Source organism: Lytechinus pictus, chromosome 10, assembly GCF_037042905.1.
Source record: "Lytechinus pictus isolate F3 Inbred chromosome 10, Lp3.0, whole genome shotgun sequence".
Lineage (NCBI taxonomy): Eukaryota > Metazoa > Echinodermata > Echinoidea > Temnopleuroida > Toxopneustidae > Lytechinus > Lytechinus pictus.
In genome coordinates this window covers 12,714,007-12,737,301 of record NC_087254.1, presented here as the reverse complement: position 1 = coordinate 12,737,301, position 23,295 = coordinate 12,714,007, and the positions used below count along the sequence as shown (strand labels likewise).

General features: G+C 35.4%; 1 protein-coding gene across 1 annotated transcript; it reads left to right on the top strand.

Moving 5' to 3' along the window:
• The first annotated feature begins 767 nt into the window (after positions 1 to 767).
• On the top strand, positions 768 to 21,941 carry LOC129269127 (zinc transporter ZIP11-like). The gene is made up of 9 exons (XM_064105353.1): positions 768 to 1,114; positions 5,760 to 5,798; positions 6,377 to 6,532; positions 9,000 to 9,117; positions 13,485 to 13,667; positions 15,357 to 15,426; positions 16,236 to 16,334; positions 17,266 to 17,424; positions 19,886 to 21,941. Exons 1-9 carry the CDS (start codon positions 1,007 to 1,009, stop codon positions 19,962 to 19,964), a joined length of 1,011 nt encoding a protein of 336 aa, XP_063961423.1. The 5' UTR covers positions 768 to 1,006; the 3' UTR covers positions 19,965 to 21,941.
• Positions 21,942 to 23,295: the final 1,354 nt, after the last annotated feature.

The window sequence follows — 23,295 nt, the reverse complement described above, 5'->3', positions numbered from 1 at the left end:
ATATGATGGTAATTATGATTATCGGATGATAAAAATGATGAGGATGATGATGATGCTAGATGATGATGATGATGCTGCTGCTGATGATGATGGTGATAATGATGAAGGTGATGATGATGATGCTCTTCGGATGATGGATGGAGATAACAATGTCGATGATGACGATATAGGCTTAATGTGAAAACTCCAACGTTCTGACCCTTAGACCTATTTTATACCTGATGGACCTATATATAGTAGGTCCATTTTTATACCCACTCCCCCTCCTCCCAATCACCATTTGATTATTTTTGTTCTTATTTGTTGCTCTTTTCTTTTTATTGCATGAGGCAGGGCCGGTGCTTTTTTTTTTTTTTTTTTTTTTTTGGGGGGGGGGGCCTTGGGTTAGGGCTTTCTTTAATAAGTGGATATCTAGTTTTATATAATATAGTTCCCAATAACATAATTGCATTTCGTTTGAATCACCCTTCATTTATTTTTGCTCTTATATTTTTCTCAGTCTTATCTTTGCATGGGGGATGCGGAGGGGGGGGCTTTATCTTTGTTTATCTTCTTGGTTCTTACCAATTGTGGGAGATATTTTAGATGGATATCTAGTCAACCATGCAGTCCCCCATGATATCCGATTACTTTTGTCTAAAAAATCATGATGTACAAACATTGGATTCTATATAGTTTATCGCCGTGGCTCTTTTTTTGCACGGTCCATACCAGCTGACGAGTTATCATTTATACGTGGCGCTTTACCATAGGATTCTGCTGCTACCAGAGATCGGAAGATCAAGAGGAGCATCAGTGTTGGTGTTTACATATCAGCGCCACGCGGCTAGCTAGCTCCCCGCCCACTTTATGCAGCCGGAGCCGCCCAGCTAGCCTAGCCCCGCGCTAGCGGATCATGCTTGCTAGTTCTGATATGCTGCAGTCCTGCGGGCAGATCCGCCAGCTCTCTTGTTCCCAAATTCGGAATTCACTTTCTTTTCTTGATCTCAATTAAAAATTCATCAAAATGTTGCAAGGTTATGATCCAGTTACTCAGTCTTTATTTGGTACTTTGTTTACATGGGGGTTAACAGCCGCTGGAGCTGCACTGGTGTTCGTCTTTACGAGTGGAAAGGTGAGAAATTTGAGGGATGTAGTCCCACGTACAAAAATCTGCGTAATGTGAGTTAGTGCATTGCCATTGATTTGCCTTGTTGGTAGACAGAAATAATGGCATTTTCTTGGGATTTATTTATCAGTTTCTGACATTTTCAGTGTCATCCCCAGTACTAGGTGAGTGTAGCCAATGTAGTATAACAAACGATGGAACGTGATGCGTGAACAGAGACTGGTTTGATAATTTTTTATTTTTTTTCATTATCCAACTGTGAAAGGGGAATCCAGCCTTGGCCATAAAATGTGTTGGGAAGGAGAAAAATGAACTAAACAGAATAGTGAAAGTTTGAAAGAAATCCGACAAGCAATAAGAAAGTTATAGCTGCTTTAATTAAAATTGAGATCACTAATAGTATGTAGATTTCAAATTGGCAACTGGGTAAGTAAACTAGTATTACAAGGGGCAAGGTAGCCCAGGGAGCTCCGGCCCGCTTTGCGGGCCGGATCCCAGGAGTCCACCGACATTTAGACATAGACACAGGACTAGGGCACTCTAGGCGACACCGCAATACTTACCCGTGTTAATAAAGTGGGACTCCGCTTAGTCTTGAGGACGCAATGATGATGATTTTTAAAATAATGAAATATACTTCTTCATCATTGACGTCTTGACACTCTTCCCCCAGTCGCATAAGAGAAGGACCATAATAAAGATGGATTTCCCTCGGAAATCCATCTTTAGAAACAAAAATCACTTTAATTGTATTGATTTCATTAATTTTCACACCTTCCTACGCCTAATGCGTAGGAAGGTTTTAAAAATTATAACATGAAAGTGTGAAAAATTTAAGGTTTCTTACCTAACTGATGCTGAGTAAACCCCTCGATCCACATGTAAACAACGTAAGTACAATAGCGTCGACCCTTGAACCGCTTATGTATGACGTACTTCCGGCTAGCGATGCCGTTCTGATGAATAATTTATAGAAAAAAAAATTATTTCGCAAATGTTAAAATTTATCACGTAAATAAAAATAATTGGTATGAAACTGACAATTATTTTTAATTTACGTGATACATTTTAACATTTGCGAAATAATATTTTTTTTCTATAAATTATTCATCAGAACGGCATCGCTAGCCGGAAGTACGTCATACATAAGCGGTTCAAGGGTCGACGCTATTGTACTTACGTTGTTTACATGTGGATCGAGGGGTTTACTCAGCATCAGTTAGGTAAGAAACCTTAAATTTTTCACACTTTCATGTTATAATTTTTAAAACCTTCCTACGCATTAGGCGTAGGAAGGTGTGAAAATTAATGAAATCAATACAATTAAAGTGATTTTTGTTTCTAAAGATGGATTTCCGAGGGAAATCCATCTTTATTATGGTCCTTCTCTTATGCGACTGGGGGAAGAGTGTCAAGACGTCAATGATGAAGAAGTATATTTCATTATTTTAAAAATCATCATCATTGCGTCCTCAAGACTAGACTCCGCTCACGCGCGTTTGGGCCTCCCTAGCTTAGAACTAAGCACTAATATCACCTTAAAAACTAAATCTACAAGGTATGTATAATCTATTTAGTAATTTGATAATGTTTAAACGGTACTCACCAGTTCTTTTGATGTATTTTCTCCAGAATTCGCAAGGATTTGTCCCAAATCTTGCGACAAACTACGTCGCGGTAGACAGCTGTACATTCTTTTTTATTTATAAATAGAGCGCCCCTTACGATAGTTGTTAACAACGCGGCAAAATCGTTAGGTTTTTTGCACTGTGTCCAAGGCGTTTTTATTTTGTTTTATTTTTTACTTTTTAATAAATATTTTGTTAAATAGCGATTTTTACGTCAAATATTAAATTTATATCACAAAATATTTTTAATTGTAGAGATATATATATTATCATGCAATTATTTATTCTATATATATTTTATAATAAAATTTATAATTGTTGCGGTCTTTAAAAAAGGATAGTCGATAGATCAGGTGATGACTACACGTATCACGTGATCTGAAAATCAGCTTCATACCGCTTTGATCGCACTCGACGGTGACCGCACTGACTGCCAAGAAAAGATCGAAAAAGGACTCAATGTAAGTTTCCCTTTATTTTATTAAATCTTAAGTAGAAATAATATGATATTTAATGGGCAATCTTTTAATAAATGATAAACAAACGAGAAAAAAAAATCGTATTTAGGGAGTAATATCATACTTGGGTGCAGGAAACAGTAACGGTTCTACTTCTAACCTGTTTTTAACGCATTGTCGCCTATGAGGTCCATACATGTAATGTTTGGACCTCATTGGTACTAGGAGTGGGTAGATTGGGGTCTCAATAACTTTTTAAAATGTGAAAACAGAAATTATGCACTTACCATGATTATAAGGATGAAGGTCAATCGTGTGACAGCATTCTGACATCGAGGCACAGACTGGAACCTCAAAAAAACGAAAAGTTCTGTCGCGATGTACCTCTCCTTTCAAAATTCATAACAAAATGGCAGATCGAGACTGGGGTAGAAGGAGAGGTATCGCGACAGATCTTTTCGGTTTTTTGTGAGGTTCCAGTCTGCCTCGATGTCAGGATGCTGTCACACGATATACCTTCATCCATATAATCGTGGTACATGTAAGTGCATAATTTCTGTTTTCACATTTTTTAAAAGTAAGTTATTGAGACCCCAATCTACCCCAGTCCTGTGTCTATGTCTAAGTGCACGGTGGACTCCTGGGCTCCGGCACGCTTCGCGGGCCGGAGCTCCCTGGGTTAGGGGCAAGGACTACTTTCCCATAGGCCATGTACTTTATTATCAGGGATTTGTGGTTTTCTCCTAAGTACCCATTCCCCTGGGGCAGTAATCTAAATATAACCCAGGTAGTATATTGTTTTATGTTCTCATAAAACAAATTATAATTTGAAATAAAACTTAAATTGGGAAAAATTACATTCTAGTCATAATATGTATTGGAGTACATGGAAGATTAGTCCTTGCCTTACATCACTATGACATCCCATATGCGGCCAATTTGAAGTCTCCATGAGTATAGTGATTACCAATATTTACAACTTTTAAAAATTCATAACTTTCTTGTTGTTTGTCCAATAATGTTCAAACTTTCACCTATCAACTTGTCTGATTTTTCTTTTTCTTATAAAAACAAGTTTTTATTTGGGTTGGATTCCCCTTTAACCCTTTTTTAAATAAAATTATATTAGATTAGACCCCTAACGTTATTTGTTTTATTTTGCACTGGACCCTGGTTTAATTTTTTTTTCAAATTTGGTATGATTTTTGAGAATTTTTGTATATATTTTATGCAATGCTTAATTTGTTTATCTTTAACTTCTTTATCATGTACAAATAGTGTAGTCTACTGTGTTTTTTTTTTTTATCTCATCAATTAGCAAGCATTATAACATATATATTTAGTCAAGTAGATGGGATTATAGAAGATTTACTGATTTTCCTGTTGTAAAATGTAATTGATTAATGAATAGGATTATGGTATACAGTAGCCTAATTTTGGCAATTCACCAGTGAGCAATCATGGTAAACCACATAGTATCAATTACAGTGTTTGTGGTTATCACTTTTGTTTAGATCTATACACGTTTCCATGCTTATTTGGGAAGAGGCCTTTAAGTGACATAGTTTTAGCAATCCTCACCCCCCCCCCACAAAAAGTGTTTAATGTTAATTATTTCTAGATTCATATTAAGAAATTTTTATGTTTTTACTTTTTATGGCTATTCTTGTTCAATCATTCAAATGATTTACATGTTTGGGAAGTAAATTTTGTATGATAATTTTCATAATAAAAGAAGGTGTATGATCAAAATTTCTTGTATATCACCAGACCAGAGTTAGTGTTAACTTCTTATTTCTGATTTAGAAAACAGAAAATAAAGGTTAAAAAAATCAAAGTGAAAATAATAATAATAATCAATTTTGATATAGTGCATAACACATAATGAATATGTCTCTGCGCTTCAGAAAAAAAAGGAAAAAAAAGATGTGTTGGTGAGTTCACTTTGTTGAGGTACAATTTGAATAAGTATATGTTTTAAGGGCCAATATGACCAGTTTCATATTCATTAAAAAAAATCACCCTGAAAGTCCCAAACAAAGTATTGCTTGAAATGTTAGAGAGAAAAGTGAAGATGACCAATATAAATGGATAGCTTCATATTAAATTAAAAAAAACACCTTGAAACAAAGTATTGCGTGAAATATTAGATATATTTTAAGACATTTGATCAGATTTTCACTATTTAAAAATTCAATTTTTATGCCTACTATTTCAAAGTAATATAGACTAGTCCTTATAAACAAGAAATCATATAATATGTATTCAGTTTTTTATTACACCTTTTTCAGGTTATGGAATAATTTTTTCTTCAAATCTATCAAGGCATAGAAACTTAGAATATGTACTGAGTATCTCACTGATAGTATGATACTTTTGTTCATATATCATTTTACTCTTATTAATGTATAAAAATGCCACACAATTCACATAGATAGTTGAAGGCTTTCAGAGCATTGGTATTTTTTAAAGGTAAAGCGAAATAATGCTTGTACTTATCTATTTTCATCTGATTTTTAGTCATATTTATCAGTTTCTATGTTTATTTTTCGTTTATAATTTCAGAGGAAAATTCTTGATGGCAGTTTAGGGTTTGCTGCTGGGGTGAGTAAACGGTTTATCTTCAAAATTTGAAAGTGATTTATGTTATGTTTCCAAGGTTACAAATACAAAGTATTTGGTATAATGTACATGTAGGTCTATGTGTATGTGATGTAATTATGAATAAGAGGGAGGAGATGATAATGTACTTGGAGTGCTGTTTGGCAATTTTTGTCGTTGTAGGCCTAATTATTAGATTTACTTTATTAGTATTAAAATAGAGAGAAGAACAATACAAAGAAATAAAGGAAGGAAATATGTAAGGACGGAAGAAAAGCAAACAGACAAAGGAAAGAGAGAGAGAGAGGGAAAATTAAGTACAAAAAAATAGGAAGGAAAGAAGGAAGGAAGGGAGGAAGGATGGAAGAAAGAAAGAAAGAAAACAAGAAAAAAAAAGGAAAAAGGAAAGGAAAGAAAGAAAGAAAGAAAGGAGAGAAGTGAATAGAAAAAAGGAAAAAAAGGAAAAAATAAAGAGACAAAAAGACATGCTTTTCATGCCAATCGGCTTTACAGAAAGTAAATTGTAAATACTCAGTTATGTATTTACTCATTCATATAATTTCTGATTTCTTCCAACCCAGGTAATGATAGCAGCATCATATTGGTCTCTCCTTGCCCCATCTATCGAGATTGCAGAAACCAAAGGATACAACAAATGGTCTTTCATGCCAGCTGCTATCGGATTCATATTGGGGGCGCTCTTTGTTTATGCAGCAGATGTCTTTCTTCCCATGCTTGTGAGTGTAACATAGCTGCTCTTGAAAGTATTCAATTAGTCTGCAAGCACAGACTCATATATGTCATTTTAAGCAGTTATACCATGTCTAGAACGAAGACTAGATGCCAAACTCTCCATCTGTGTCAAATCATTGACCTACCACATGGTCAAATTACGGTAGAGGCAGCTACAGTATAGTCTCACTTCTTCAGACACTGCATTATGCACTATGCAAATTGCACAAAAAACCAGAGGTCTGTGCTTTCAGACTAGTAATTTATGGCTTGGTGTAGTAAACATGCAGCTTTGATCAGGGGATGTATTTGTTTTGTTTTTTTAATCATTTAGAACTGTGTTAATCATAAAAGCAAATTTGATGTCCAGTGATTGCTCTTGAAGCCATGAGACTAATAAAGTTGCAACTAAAGAAAGGGGAAGGACAAATGAAAGAAGGAAAACAGGAGAAAGAGTCAAAGATTATGCCCCTATTTCATATACAGCATTGTTATAATAACAAATGCGCAATTTCTATAACAAGTTCACTATCAGCCAATCAAATTGAAGGATTTCAGAAGCTTTTAACTGTTATTGCCAATTCCCTATTAGTATGAGTTTCATGAAACAGGCCCTAGATATTACCAGGAAATTTGATTTTCATTTGGTATTCAATCAAAGATGGTAATGTCAAAATGAATAAAAAAAACAAAGAAGATGAACTCAATACATTCAAAAGTGATGGAATTATGAAAGTTGGATACATGCTCACTTGAAGTATGCAACAGTTTTATATTTTCGCACAACAATTTCCTTTCTGAAGTTAACGTGTCGACTAGCAAATTCTGTTCATTATTCCCATATGTTTTGTACAGGGACCACTCGGCTCCAGTAGGTAATGGGTTAAACTGTCGACTCCCAAATTATGTGATTCCCGTAGGTTTTGTACATTGACCAACTGGTTCCAGTAGGTAATGGGTTAACCTGTTGACTGAATTCTGCCATTCCCATAGTCTCTGACAGGGATCACCTGGTTCCAGTAGGTAATGGGATAACCTGTTGACTGAATTCTGTGATTCCTGTAGGCTTTGTACAGGGATCATCCAGTTCCAGTAGGTAATGGGTTAACCTGTTGACTCCTGAATTCTGTGATTCCCATAGTCTCTGACAGGGATCATCCAGTTCCAGTAGGTAATGGGTTAAAGGTAAATGCTAGTTTTGGTAACGATATCAAAATGAGTTCGTACAGAATCCAATAAAATGACCACCAAAGTGTCTGTTTGTATAAATAAAACATATGTGCCAAAGGATTCTGGAAGAAATTGTGTAATTGCTGAGAAATCAGCAAATAAGCACAGGATTCGGGTAGAGCGCCGTGCCCGACGCTCAAAGCAATAATTATACACTGCCCCACGTGCGCTTATCTGTGTTGGTGATCTTCAGCGTGAACATTTTTCAGCGTAGATTTCAAGATTTCACAAAGTTCGGTTTATGTAACTGTACCAAATCTAGATCCTCGATGATATACTGACAATTAAGCCTTGTTTTACAGACTTTCTCATGAAATAAGTGTTTACTGCAACTACTGGAATTTCTCTTTAACCTGTTGAATTCTGTGATTCCCATAGGCTTTTTACAGGGAGTCAGGGACCACTCGGTTCCTGTAGGTAATGGGTTAACCTGTTGACTACTGACTTCTGTGATTCCCATACAGGCTTTGTAAAGGGACCATCTAGGTCCATTTGGTATGTATTATGAATGGGGTCTGAGAGATGGGAAGTACTTTCTAATGTGCATCAGCAATATTACTGTATTTTGGCAGAACTGGGGTCCGTAACTCAAAGCTTAGCAATCATCATACAACGGTTTTTGACAATTGATTGCATTGACTACAATGTACAATCAGATGATCTGTGTAGGTTTGCATGGTGGAGTTTATAACGTGGAGAAGGTTTAAGGTTCACCATGTGTAATATGAAGAAGGGAAGGAAATACAGACAGAAAGATTGAAATGGAAAGACGAGAAAGGATGAAAAGAGGAAATTAGAAGTATTCTTTTCTTGAAAGTGAGTGAAGTCCTGAAAAGGACTGTAAACCAGATGAGATGAGCTGAATATGGCTTGAGTAGCGATGGTTTGAGGAGTAGCAGGATGAAGTGAAGAGAGGTTACTCGACGTTTCGAGCAGGTTAGACTGTCCGTCTTGAATGTACAATCAATCATGAAAATCAAGCATATGATGGATCGCAAATCTTTGTGTTACAGGACCCTGATCAGCATTTCATGAAGCTGTGCATAAAATTTTGCACGACTGGATCATGTTCTTAGGTGCTCAGTCTGTCAGTCAGCTACACAGGGATATATCATTTAGCACAAGAAAGGGTCACTAGTCGTGTGTATTAAAGTCTTTTGTAACTTACAAACAGGTTGTACTTTTATTAGCCCTAGTCTTGTGAATGACCTTTGACCTTCAAATTTCTTTGTCTTATTGCAGGGGGTTTCATCACCGAATGTTGCCTTGGCTTTACAGTCAGAGAACAAACTTCATGCGGAATACGGAGACGACCTGGATGTTACCACGGTAACACAGAATATGGACGAAGAAACGCCAGGTATGATGTACAGGTCATGAAGTGTGTGAATATTAAGGGATGCATGACTCTATCCCCCCTTCCCACCCTCCGTTCCATTAATATTAGAATTCTGTATCTATGACCCGATTCCCTCCCCCCCCCCCCCCACACACACAATCACTCATCCGCCCTCATCTAATGATCAGTGAGAAGTTTTTAAAGCAATATATTACATTCCATATTACCGGTACATATCTGTTTTGGGTAGGAATTGATGGTTTCGGTCGGTCAACACGATTATCAATAAAACAAAATTTGTTTTTACATTCTTTGGTTTTTTGGGGGGGGATTGTTTTTTCATTTTTTTGAAGGAGATGAATAAACATATCGACAGGATCAGACTCCTAGATAACAAGAAAGCTGAACCAGAACACTGTTTATTTATGAAAAACTGTTCATCATTACTGCAAAGTGTGCTTCACTAAATATATTGAACATTTTCATTTTCTATTCCAACATATCTTCATAAATACTGCTATAGTTTATACAGTAATCTTATCTAAATAAGAACAACAAAATATCACTCTATACATGTATTATAGGGATTTGCAATGTAAAGCCATTGGAGAATTGTGCTGGAAATTATTCCATGAACTGTCCCGATAATATGTCTAGATAGATATTGATTTGAATTTGTGGAATTTGTATTGTTCTGTTGACAGGTGTAGCCTGCACAGCTGGTGCTTGGACCTACTACATGGTCAAAGGTCACTTTTCATACTTAGATTGCATGATTTCATTCTCATACCATATCTATATCAATCATGAAATTAAAAGGGTATTGCTACTGTAGGAACTTGGTTGGAAGTGATTGTCGATTTCATTTGTAGATTTGCAAATAGTATATCAATTTTAAGTGTGGAAAAATGTTTTTAGGACAAAAAAGGCTGTTGCTTGAAATTTCTTTGCAGTTGATTGCCGATTTCATTAGTAAATTTGCAATGAATAGATAGAAGAAAAAAAATTTATCTTGGCTCGGGACCTAGAATTGAATTTTGGTGGATAGCAAGTAACCTGCAATTCCACTTTAGTGAATTCTTTCATTTATCAGACAGGGAGAAAATAAATAGAAGATCTATACAAAATAAAACAAATATATCATTACTGCACATGGATGTACAGTATCTTATAGTATCATAGATTATACAGTCATACAGTATGATGTCGTACAGTATGATAAATATTTGGATATTCAAAATCTGTAGGACTGAGGTGGTAAAATAGTGTGTACTGTAGCCTTTTTAAGCAGATGAAACTGAACAGGGGTAAACGTGGTTATGAAACGGAATAGAAAGCAGGATTTCACCTTCAATCTTTCCTTAGAGCTCCCCACTTTTAATGTTGCAGGGTACATGTAGCTTTGTGTGTGAAAATGCATGAATGGGTATGCAGCATATTGATTGTAAACTATGCCCTAAACATTGAAAATAGAGAATATTGCACCAAGAAGTTTGCACCACTGGCAGATCCTCTTTGCTGGGTTATCTTACACAGAGGATTAGAAATTTATTTCCCCCTTCCACAGGGTTCTTTATTTTCAAAAAGTATAATTACACTGTATAAACATTTACAATTTTTTCAAACAAACAGTAAATTGGTATATAATTCCTTATACATAGACATATAGTCAAACTGACTTACAATCAATAAGTTTTCACTGCCAAAGCAAATTTGGCAAGAAAAATAAGAGATCTGATACATATATCTAAGAAATAAACATTGGTAATAATTATGTTTGTTAATGTGACAGATTGCCAGCTTGTTCAAAAAAGTTTCTGAAACGAAACCATTTAGAAATTTTGTCATTTTAAAGGTCAGAGGACTATACCACCTTACATGTAATTTGCACTTGAAGGGGTGCAATTTTGTACCTTGCCTCCAGAGTGTAAAATTTGTGTCCGCTCCTGTGTCAACTGAGTGCGAGATACTGTCATTGCAGGCGACTTGCATGTGTAGCAATAATAGTCACTTGCAAGTCACCCGCAGGGCTTGCACAGAATGATGTCTCAAATGTAGTTTGATATACCTTCAAATTAATCATACATCAACCTTTTTTTATGTGTGAATGAAAAGCACATAATTCTTTGGCTCATATGCTTTGATGATTGATGATCGTGGCTTGTTGGAGCTTTTTATAGTGGTGGTGCTTATCAGTCGCAGGGTCTAACTGGGCTAGATACATTACCTTTTTTTTTTTTTCATGTCATTTGCTCTGATGGAATATCTGCATGTTAAGCCAAATCTAAACCCCCTTAAGACCAGTTCCTTTGAAATATTAATTTCAACTCTTCCAAGGGCATGTGCAGCCATTGTTTAAATTGGTATTCAGTGCAGGACATGCATATAAAAACTTACAAGTTTACATATTCAGTATGTGTACCAGAGAGTTGAGAGTAGTACAGTATTGTTACATGTATATAATATATGCAATTCAATTTGACCATATGATGTATGATGTGCATGTGTGGATAATGTGATTATTATAATTACATTTCAGTTTTAATGTGGTGATTATTATAATTACATTTTAATTACAGTTTTTAGGTGATGGCAATCGAGCAATGAATTTTTCTACAATATGTCATGGAAACTGTAGGTTTAGATGAGAAGTATAATAGAATTTCTAGAAACATCCAGGCTTTTCATAAATTTGCATATTGAATGATCATATAAAAAAAGAATGAAATAAGAAATTGCTCCCACATGTACATGCATACAATGCAACTATTCTGCTAGATTAGATAGTTAGCCAATGCTCATGGGAAAAATGAAATGATAAAATTACTTTCCTGTTCTAAAGATGACCTTATAAGCCAGGATCATATTGTTCAGGAGGTACTGAATTTTCTATGAAATGCAAGGTTCACTTTTCAAGTACAAACATGAACATGTGCTTCATTGATTAGGTAGACAAATATTTTGTAGCATGAGTCCTCCATATAATGCTATTATGATTATTATGTGGGTCGGTATTCAATTAGATATGTAAGCCAGAATGTTGAACGTAGAATACTCAACCGTCTTTGTTATTCAGAATTTGTCTTTGGGGCTAAATAATTTGCTTAAATTGAAGTCCCTACCCTGTTGATAAATTCTATAACTCAAAAAGTAAAGCCTTCATCATTAGCAGATCTAAGCATTGTAGATGTAGCTAGTTGTGCGCCTTTGGATAAGAGTAGAAAATTCTGCATTAAAAAACACCGATAAGTGAACATTTAAACAATCGTTTCGATAAGATTTGATGTTACACGTATTAAGCAGAGTGGTATTACAAAATGATTGCAATCCATCTAAAAACAATAACATCAATGATTATTTTGAGAAAAAAACGTTCATGCATAAATATCTGAAGACTTCTTTTTGAAAATACAGATTGATGTAGGAAAAATGTCTTTTGAGAAACTTGTGTAATAATAATTTCTTTCAAAAAAAAATCATGAAAATAAGGCAGAATATGAAATCAAAGCTGCTGTTAAGTGCAGTTGGCAAGGCCATGACTTGAAACTGTCTTCCTACACTGACACTCAATGTACAGATAAGCTAGTCTTTTTGTATTTCATGTTGATAAATGATTATTATTTTTTGCTCTCACCATGTTTTAACAAAGTTTAAGAGTGATGAAGCAACATTATTTTATATTTCTGATTTCCTTTGTAGTATGCAGATCTGTCTAGTTAGGTTTCTGGTTCTGATTCAATAGCGTATTAAGGCGACCGCACAGCTTACAATGGTCTGCGACTCAATTTTGGAATAAAACGTAGTAGAATTTGATGCTAATATTGAGACTTGGAATATCTTATTGTGTAATGTTTGAAGTCATCGTCCGAATACCTATGTTCAAATCTGTGACTATGCTATCATCCTTAGAATAAAAGCAAATTTAATGTTTAGTCGTAATGACGTCATAGCAGTCGTACGATTGGCTACGATTTTAAACTTATTTGGCCTTTACTCCAAAATAAAGGCTTGCAATCTTTCAAAATGGTTATATTAGTATTCTTTCAATTAATTTTAACCTCAAATAAAATGTTATGTTCCATTCACATTTTCAGAAAATGAGCAAAATACGATTTGTTCCAAAATCGGATCGTGAACAGTCGTAAGGTCTGCGGTGGCCTTTAAGCATCCACTTCGCATCAAGTGTAAAGTTAGATCCTTAAATCCTAATCAGAAGAATATGTTTATAGTTTGGTGAATTTTGGCCACTTTTCATCATATTACAAGGGTAACCTCAGCCCAAAAGTTCACACAAATTTCAAATCATTCTTTTGATACAAACTGGCAGTTCTTATTTACTGCTTCTCAAAATGACAGCTTTCATTTACTTCTCTAAATTTTTCCTGTAGATACATCGACCGTGACCCAACGCAGAAAACAGGGAGGGGCTAACTCCTCGGTGACTGTCCAGTTTTCCAACGGCGATACCAGTCTGCCTTCATCACCTCGAGACAGAGCTGCGGAGAGAAGCTCCGTGATGTGGAAGAGAATCCTACTCCTCATCATTGCCATCACAATACATAACATTCCAGGTAAGGAGGCGGTTCTTTGGAGTGAGCTCGTGAGCAACTTTTGTCACATGATCTTTCCCATACTTCTTTAGGATAAGCACTTCAGTTCCATGTTATTTGTTCTGATTGCAATTGCTCCGTGTAAATTCCACACTCCAATGGAATGATCGACTTGAACCCTTGATTCAATACTATACCCTATATATCCTAAACCTAACCCTAAACCTAAATATAACCCTATTGAAAGCCTAACCCTATATCTTGGACGAAATAAAGCCCGGAGCAATTGTTGCCTGAGCAGATGTCATCACACCAAACACTTGGGGATGACTTGTTGATGAATGTCACCAAATCTACCTCAAATCAGTGTGTTGGCTCAGTTGGTAGAGCGTCTGTCTCGCAACCGGGAGGCCAGGAGTTTAAACCCCAGCCGCGTCAGATCAAAAGACGTTAAAAGATGGGAGTTGCTGCTACCCTGTTTGGCGTTCAACGATTAAAGGGATAGAGCCTCGTCGATCTGGCGCTGCACAGCGGCTGCCGGGCTCACGATCAATTAGGCAAAGCAAATTTTCGGAGTATTTCATTTCATGTCTATTTCGAATTATAAAATATGGATGGACCTTAGTCATCTTTCATGTCTGACATATATATAGGCCTACAGATTAATCAGATAATAGACCATGACCACTGAACAGGCACATGACAGAGCCTTCTGCAGAATCATTTGTAGACTTCATCAGGATTCCCAGCCCATCAGGGAAAATCATTTATTTATTTTTCCAGTCAGGGAAAAGTCAGGGAATTTTAAAATAAACGCCTCACTTTTTGGAAAAAGTATGAGAACGTTGATTGACGTAAAAATCTAAATTAGCCAGTGATGCCAGTCAGACTCCGATCTCTTTTATACTGCAAATAGTTCACTGCAGGAACATAGAACACATATGTGACTGGAAATGAGTTGAAATAACTATCATGGAATTTTGAGGCTTCATCAGGGAAAAATCAGAGGAATTTTGTTTTCTTGTAACGAGGAATCCCTGAATCATCCTGGCTGAAATAGACTCTGCAAATAAACGCCTTACTCAAAACATTATTTTGGACCAGAATTTGCAAAGCATGCATTAATACCATCTCCTTTAGAAGTCAAAATTGGCTTTAGTGAAACAGGGCGGCATTTCACAAAGATTTAAGTGTGACTTGGAGGCAAATTTAAATTTCCAGTTGCTTATTATATAAAAGGCATCGCACTTAAAGATAATTGGCATGACAGTCAAGTCGTGCTAAGAGGACACGTGCTATTGCATATGAAACAATAAGAATTTTTGTAATATATCATGTGCGCATCAGTGTTTAAGCATGACTCCAATTTACACTTAACTCTTTGTAAAACGCCCCCAGATTTCTCTTGTTTCGAAGAGATGCCTTATGCTGCAGTCACATTTCTCCCATGGTGCCGTCACGGTACCTTGTAAACAGCCATTTTACGTATTTCTATATGATATAAACCACCTACATGTAGCTGGTACAAAAATGATTGAAAGGGATGTTTTTGATCTGTACTGCCACTACAGGGGAAAAGTGACCATTAGCCATTTAGGCAGAGTCAGTTGTGTAAGTAAGTTCAATTCAAACAAACATGAGGCAGAGTGACTTGTCTTAAGTAAGAATGGTCTTTGTGCAATTTTCCTGTATTCATTTTTTCTCCTACAGAGGGTTTAGCCGTTGGTGTTGGATTCGGAGCGATAGGAAAAACACCCTCAGCTACGTTTGAGAATGCAAGGTGAGAATCTTCTTTTCGATTAAAAAAATGTATATACTACAATAGTAACCCTTACAATATTGTCCAGCTACATGTATCTTTGTTTTCCTCCTTGATATTTATTTATCAACAAAGGCAAAATTCATTTCTGCTGTCATAGTATTATTTTATGTGGGGGGGGGGGATATTGATATAATTTTTGAAAAATGATTGAAAATTGAAAATTTGTGAAAATAAGAAAATCATATTAGACATTTATGATTAGTAAACTAGGTATTTTGGGGAGGGAAGGTCATATTCTTATTACTTTAAAAAAAAAACATGAAAATTTGAAAATTGTTTATCAAAATAATAAATTTCATTCATGATTAGGATACTGTGTAAATATTTGTTATTCAAGGTGTTTAGTAATTTTTAATTGCACTGCACATCAAGTGCTATTTTTCTGTTTTATGTAACTATAATGATCATGCAATTTCATAATAATTTGCTCAGATAATTTGAAAATTCTGAACATTTTCTGATGTTGGAAATGCAATCCTCTTTCATAATTAAACTTAGGCATTCCTTTTCTTCAAATTAACTTTAGAATGATTATGTATATCAGTAATTGGTAAACTTTCTTTACTTCCTCTTTTTGTTCAGATTAAAGAGAAATAATAAGGTGAACAACTTTCTAATGTTGGAAATGCAATCCTCTTTCATATCAGTAAAATTATGTATTCCTTATCAAATTCGCTTTAGAATGAGTATAAATATCAGTATTCAAGAACTGTCTTTACTTCCAATATGTTTTCATCTTCTTTTCCCCCACATTGCTTTCATTACAGGAATTTAGCGATTGGTATTGGGATTCAAAATTTCCCAGAAGGCCTTGCTGTTAGTCTTCCCCTCCGAGGCTCAGGGTTCTCTATATGGAGAAGTTTCTGGTGAGTTTCTAGTAGATCTCTTCTCTTGCAACTAATGATAATAGTAGGCATTTATATAACGCCATATATCTAGAAATAATCTATTCTGAGGCATGCTATTATCATTATTACCCCGGCTTTAGCTTGAGCTGCCTTTCAGCGCTCAGTGCATTTCAAGGAATTAATCATGCTGGGTACCTACATGTATTCACCTCACCTGGGTTGAGTGCAGCACAATGTGGGTAAATTTCTTGCTAAAGGACAACACTGCTGGGATTCAAATCAACATCCCTCTGATTGAAAGACGGGAGTCGTAAACATTGGACCACGATGCCCCCAAAGTAAAAGTATTGTAAAGTACCAAAGTGTGACCATTAACCCTAAAAAAAGCCGGGGGGGGGGGGGGGATGAATCATCCTCCAACCACCCTCGCTTCCGCTATCGAACCAACCGATAAGGTCTCTAAGGTATGGCCAGCTGACTGGTATGGTGGAGCCTATAGCCCATATTCATGTCTAATCCATTACAGACTATAATCTCAAGTCATTATTTGGTTATATCTGCCCTCTCTAAGGTATGGCCAGCTGAATGGTATAATGGATACCATAGCCCATATCTAGAGTTCATCTATTAAAGAAAATAATATCAAGTCAATATGTTGTTATATCTACAGAGGTGCTCAAAAGTTAGTGAACCCCACCAGAAAATTAACATATTTAAGGTGTTGCAAGTTCTGTCCTGTTTTAGATATTCATTTGTGAAGTCAGGCGATAAAATAGTACATTCAATGAAGTTTGTAATTTTGGGTTCCCCGAATGTTGTAGTGTTGCTGTCTACATTCAGCATGAAGGAGTGCATTTTGGGGTGGGGTTCACTAATATTTGAGCACAACTGTAAGGTATGGTCAGCTACATTCTCAAGTCAATATTTTGTTATATCTGCCCTCTCTAAGGTATGGCCAGCTGAGTGGTATGGTTGAGCCCATAGCAGGTGTTATAGGGGCGCTGGCAGTCACCGTTGCTGAACCTATCCTACCGTATGCCTTGGCTTTTGCAGCAGGTGCCATGATCTACGTGGTAGTGGATGATATCATTCCAGAGGCACATACTAGGTATTAAAGTTGTCCAATTGCCAGTTGGTCTACATTCACTGGCCCAAATTTGCAAAGGTGGCTTTGAAGTCTGTTGGCTGAACCCATGGTTTATTAAGATTTTATGGGTGAATTACGCTTATTTACCGCTTATATTAAAAAATGACCAATGCTGATGTGCACTTATGTCACATTGCGCCAAATTGATGCCTGGGGAGCGTTACATCAACATTTTTGTCCAACAAGTTGTCAGATCTGACAACTTTCCTTGATTTTGATCGGCTGAAAAGCACTGTTACTATGGTAACTGTCGGATATAAACTGACATATCAGATAAAACATCAGACAAGTCCTTTCATGAAATGCTCCCCAGTTCTCATTGCTTAGTACGAACAGTGGACTCGTTAATGCAAAACATTGGACTCATGAATAAAATAGTGTGGATGTACACAGTCCACGGCAACAGGTGCCAATTTGACGCACTGTGACAAAAGTGTGTATTAGCTTTGGACATTTTCAATACTTGCAGTAAATTAGGCATAATTTATACACAAAATCTTCTGACTGATGGTTTTCAAAACCACCTTTGTGAATTTGGGCCACTGTGTCTGTTTTCCATTTGGTTTCATCCCACACGATCTAATCCAACTTCTCTTACAGCCAGCTTACTTACTTACCATTTGTGACCAGCCACCCAAGTCCCAACAATAAGTCACTGGGGAGGGTTTTCTCTCTAAAAAAGCTTAAACGATAATTTGGGCTTCAAAAATGTAAAACTTAGAAAATTACCTTTGCTGAGAGAATAATTCTTCTTTATATTGCCAAAAATTTTAAGTTGTATAATTGAATATTAAAAAGACAACATATAGGATTTCTTTAAATACCACTTCTTTCCTGGAATCTTGGAAGTTTAACTGATGAGATTGTACAGTGTACACATCTCTCGCGTGAGTCACTCCAAACTTCAAACCGTGCAGGGTTCCAACAGTCATGGAAAATCCTGGAAAATTTTTTGGTTATGGACAGTCAGGGAATTTGGAAAATTTGTGAAAAGTCATGGAATTGCATTTACCTCTTGGCTATGGCAGCTTTCCAGTTTGTCGTGTCTCGCTACTCTCATACTCTGTGGTCATACTCTGCTATTATAATTGGTGTTCATGATTTCCTTTTTTCCCAGTTTTGTGACATCCCATATTCTACATAACCCCCGGGACGTCACAGGAAGTCATGGAAAGCAGCAATTTAGTCATGGAATTCTGTTTTCAAATTTCTGTGGAAACCCTGCCTTGTTTTCTCCTTATTTTTTGAAGCTGTCACTGAATTTCTTCTATGTCCAATCATTTGATTGTGTGTGTTTATTGTTTATCTATTTTGACAAGGCATATCATTTGGTTTACTTCTGTCTTGAAGCTGAAAAAATTCAAAATTCATTTTGGGCGACTTATTGTCGATTTTGGAATGGCATGTCACATTTCATCGTGTCTGAGCAAGAAACCCCCCAAGCAAAACATTTTCACGCACCCTGTCGATACAAAAGTGCCCTTACGCAATGCACTTGTACATGCTGCTCTGGGTGTTTTTGCGCGCAGGCAATGAGCAAAAGTGTGGTGTTAAGGACGTTCATGCTCCGACACAACGATTTGATCTAAACAGGCGCATATCCAGCATCAGATTCTACAAAGCATTTCATGGGCCCAATTGTCTGGGGACAACAGTGACTAGTGTGCTTGTGCACAGACCCATGCATTTCTTTGTTGTAGTTGATGCTGGATATGCTAGTGCTAATTACCACAAATTCCATTTACTGTTCTGTCTAAATAGGATATATAATTTTGTCTGATATCAACTTGTTTTAGCATCACTGAGTCTCTATGGTGAGAAGAACTGTTGATGACCAAAAATTTTTTTATTTAACCACATGCAAAAATTCCCCAAAAATTAGTGAAAAATGTGAAATAATGACGAGGTTTCCATTTCATAAAGACTTGGTATGATAACTAATACACAATATCTATTACAAGATTACTATCAGCCAATCAAATTGAAGGATTTCAGTAGCTTTAAACTGTTATTGCTCATTTTTTGTTATGAAATTTTTTATGGAACGGGCCCCATATGTTGGACTCTCTCAACTTCATCCTTGCAATCATGCTTATCATCTCACAGATTCAAATCTGTGTTATAAACATACCCTTTTAAAAAGCACATGAATTAGCCATATACAAAATAAAAATTCTCCCACACACATGGAGACCATTTATATGGTATTATGTGTCTCTAAGAACTGATTGTTATTATTATTTCTTTTTCTTGTTTATTTTCATTCAAATCTGTGTTATAAACATACCATTTTGAGAAGCACATGAATTACCATATACAAAATTAAAACAACTCTTCTACATGCTTAGAGCCCATTTATATGCTATTATGCATCTCTAAGAACAGATTATTATTATTTCTTTTTATTCTTGCTTATTTTCAGTGGTAATGGTCGGCTAGCTTCCTGGGGCGCCGTCATTGGCTTTGTGGTGATGATGTCTTTAGACGTTGGACTGGGTTAACACTCGCCTCCAGCTACGTTTGTTTTACTTATTTATTCTTCCAAGAGGTGGTACTTTATTTGTCAAATTTAAAATAGATCAGGACCCTGTCTAACAAAGAGTTGCAATTAATAAGATTAATCACAACTTTATGGAAATCCATCATTGTCATAATTTTTTTCTTTTGGAAATTTGCTCAATGTTCTTTGAAAACAAAGAGAAGCATACTGAATTGTCAAGAAAACAGTGACTGTATGAATATATGTCATTTCTAGAAAATATTTTGAACAAACATGTATTTTAGATGTTGACATTGCTGGCTTGCCATAGTTAATGATCGGATCGATCGCAACTCTTTGTAGGACAGGCCCCATGGCCCTGTCTCACAAAGAGTTGCAATTGATAAGATTAATCACAACTTTATGGAAATCCATCATTGTCATAATTTTTCCTTCTGGAGATTTGCACATTGTCCTTTGTACACAAAGAGAAGCACACCGAATTGTCACGGCAAGAATGAGTGTTTGAGTATACATCATTATCTGGAAAACAGTTTGAATAAAAATGCATTTGAGATTTTGGAATTTGCTGGCTTTCCATAGTTGTGGTTGATCAGATCAATTGTAATGCTTGGTGAGACCTGACCCAGGTCTTATCACGAAGTCCTCTAAGGGTAAGTCCACCCCGACAAAAATTTGATTTGAATAAAAACATTAAAAAGTCAACCAAGCATAATGCTGATTGAAATCCTTTTAAAGTTTCATTTATTTTTCACAAAACAGTTATATGCACAACACAGTGATATGCAAATGTCACTCACTTTTTTTTAAATTTTATTGTAGGAAATCTATAATCTTTTGAATTTTTGCAGATTTTACAATATGGAAGCATCTTCTATAGGTTGCAACAATGGCAATTCCACATTTTCAGGGAAAATCAAATCTTATTTTACCTTATAATGAGTAAACAGTTAGATACATGTACATGTATATCATATACCATATTATAAAACACAAAAGAAATAGTGAGTGGTTGACATTATTTGTTCCATCATTTGCAAACTGAAAAGAATGTGAATATAACTGTTTTTATGAAATTACTTTAAAGCATTACAACTTTCTCATTTTACATCTGACTTTGTTAAAATTGTCAGTCTTGTGCTAGTTTGATTTGTTTCCCTTTTAATTCAAATAAATTTTTGCTAGGGTAGACTTACCCTTTAAGACATTGAATGCATCATGTGAAAGCAGAATTTTAAAGATTGTTTGTTAGTATGAAGTCTTCCAAAATATGATTGTCAACATTTTTATGAATGAATAATTATGTTTTGAGAATTCAGTATTAGCAATCTGTTGATTTCTTTTTTTAGATAGTGATATGTTAGGGGCCCTGTATTCTTGTATAAGTTGTTTTAATACCGTAATCATAGTGGAAAGGGTGCCAGCTGTCTCAAACTTACATAAATTCAAAAGTAAAATGTCTTTGTAAATTGCTTGCACAGGTAGTGCATTGAATTGTGACATGTAGTTTGCAAGTCATCGCAAAACTCTCCTTTAGTAATGATATTTGTATCTTTTGTAAATTTTCAATAATCATTCCTAATTAAAAAACATTTGTAGATACCTTACTTTCGAATTTGGTTATCAATTCAACATATCAAAATTTCTTGCAAGATGATTATTTTTTTTTTTCTTTAGATTTCAAATGTAGATCTAAATTTATTTCAAATTGCTAGAATTCATTAAATATCTCTGATTCCTTTCAATGAATACTATCGAAATTGACAAGGACTGCCTACTTTACGTGCTACACCTTTTTATCTAAGCCAAAGTAATGACTTTATTCTACTCTGCCCTATTTCTAACATCCTATCTGAAAGACAAGGTCTTTTTTCTATCTCTATAGTAAGCCTATGAATGTGCAATAAGAAATTGAGTGTTCAAATTGATATCAATGTGCTCGTAATTTTGTGAGTAAATAAATGATTGATTTATGATATGTGTGCCTAGAAAAAAAATTCAATTGAATTTGCTCATCAAAACATGAAGTGCCTTATGTGATGTGTAGTAAAGTGTACAGTATGTTTCACTCCTTTACAAAAAATTAAGCAAAACTGGTCAAAAGAGATAAAAAGCCCATGTATTACAAAAAAATTATCAATCTAAAACTGTATACTACTGAAATTGTGATTGATATTTGGCCGAAGGTGAATTTGCTATATCGTCCTAGCGTTTGGTCTTGATAACAAGTTTGATTGCAACATTATACTTTTTTTTAAATTATTATTAATATCGATGGTATGGTGACTGCTCTATCCAATATCATGTGAAGAAATCAAAATTTCAAATTCAAATAAAAAGCTTTTGTTTATTTCATTTCCAACAGAAAAAAGTATTAAAGTGACTTTGCATATGATATGAATATACACAAAACCCTATAAATCAAGATATGTGCACCTGTACTATTTCTTCAATGAGTAAACATCAACAAAATATAAGGGAAAATTATCATCCATGATCAATAACTGTGGAAATAGAGGGATCCACTAAAATTTTAATTTAGACAACATACAATGACTTGGAACGAAAATCATGAATGTTTTTCTTTTTTGTTTCATTTTCACAATAATAACCCAATTCATTTCTGTTATTAAAGCTTAAACTGTCAAATAAAGGCAAAGAAGGTATACTGCCATTTCATGACGAAAAGAAGCAACTCTTTTAGAATGAGTTTCTTAGAAAAAGAGGACATTTTGTCATTGTTTCATGTGGAAATGTATTGATTTATTGCTCTTTAAATGTCTGTATTGAACAATTTGGGGGCTATCTGACTTCAATTTCTGTAGCATCATGTAGAACATATAGAAAATATCTCAAATCAAGCAAAAATAATATCTCTCTTTATATCTACCCAAAATAGCATCATGCAAAAATGGATGTAGAAAAAAAAGGAATGTATTTTCCTTCTATCTTTAGCAGTAGGACATTGTGCATACCACTGGCAGATCCAGGGGGGCACAGCCGGTCCGTGCCCCCCCCCCCCCTTTGAGAGGCACAATTAAAATTTGTAATGTAAAATGCTGTAAAAACAGTAGTGAAGAAGACTTTTTTCTGCTTGTCAAATTTTTGTGTGGACAAAATCCCCTTAATTTTTGGCTGAAACCCTTTTTTTGTTTGCTTGTCAAATTTTTGCTCGGGAAAATGTGCCCCCCCCCCCTTTAAAAAAATCCTGGATCCGCCCCTGGTGGATACAATACATTTACAAAATTCCTTTAAAAAATAATATTTTTATGGTAAGAAAATGTAATTCACATACAACAAGGAGATACTATGGAAGGATTATTATGCTGCCA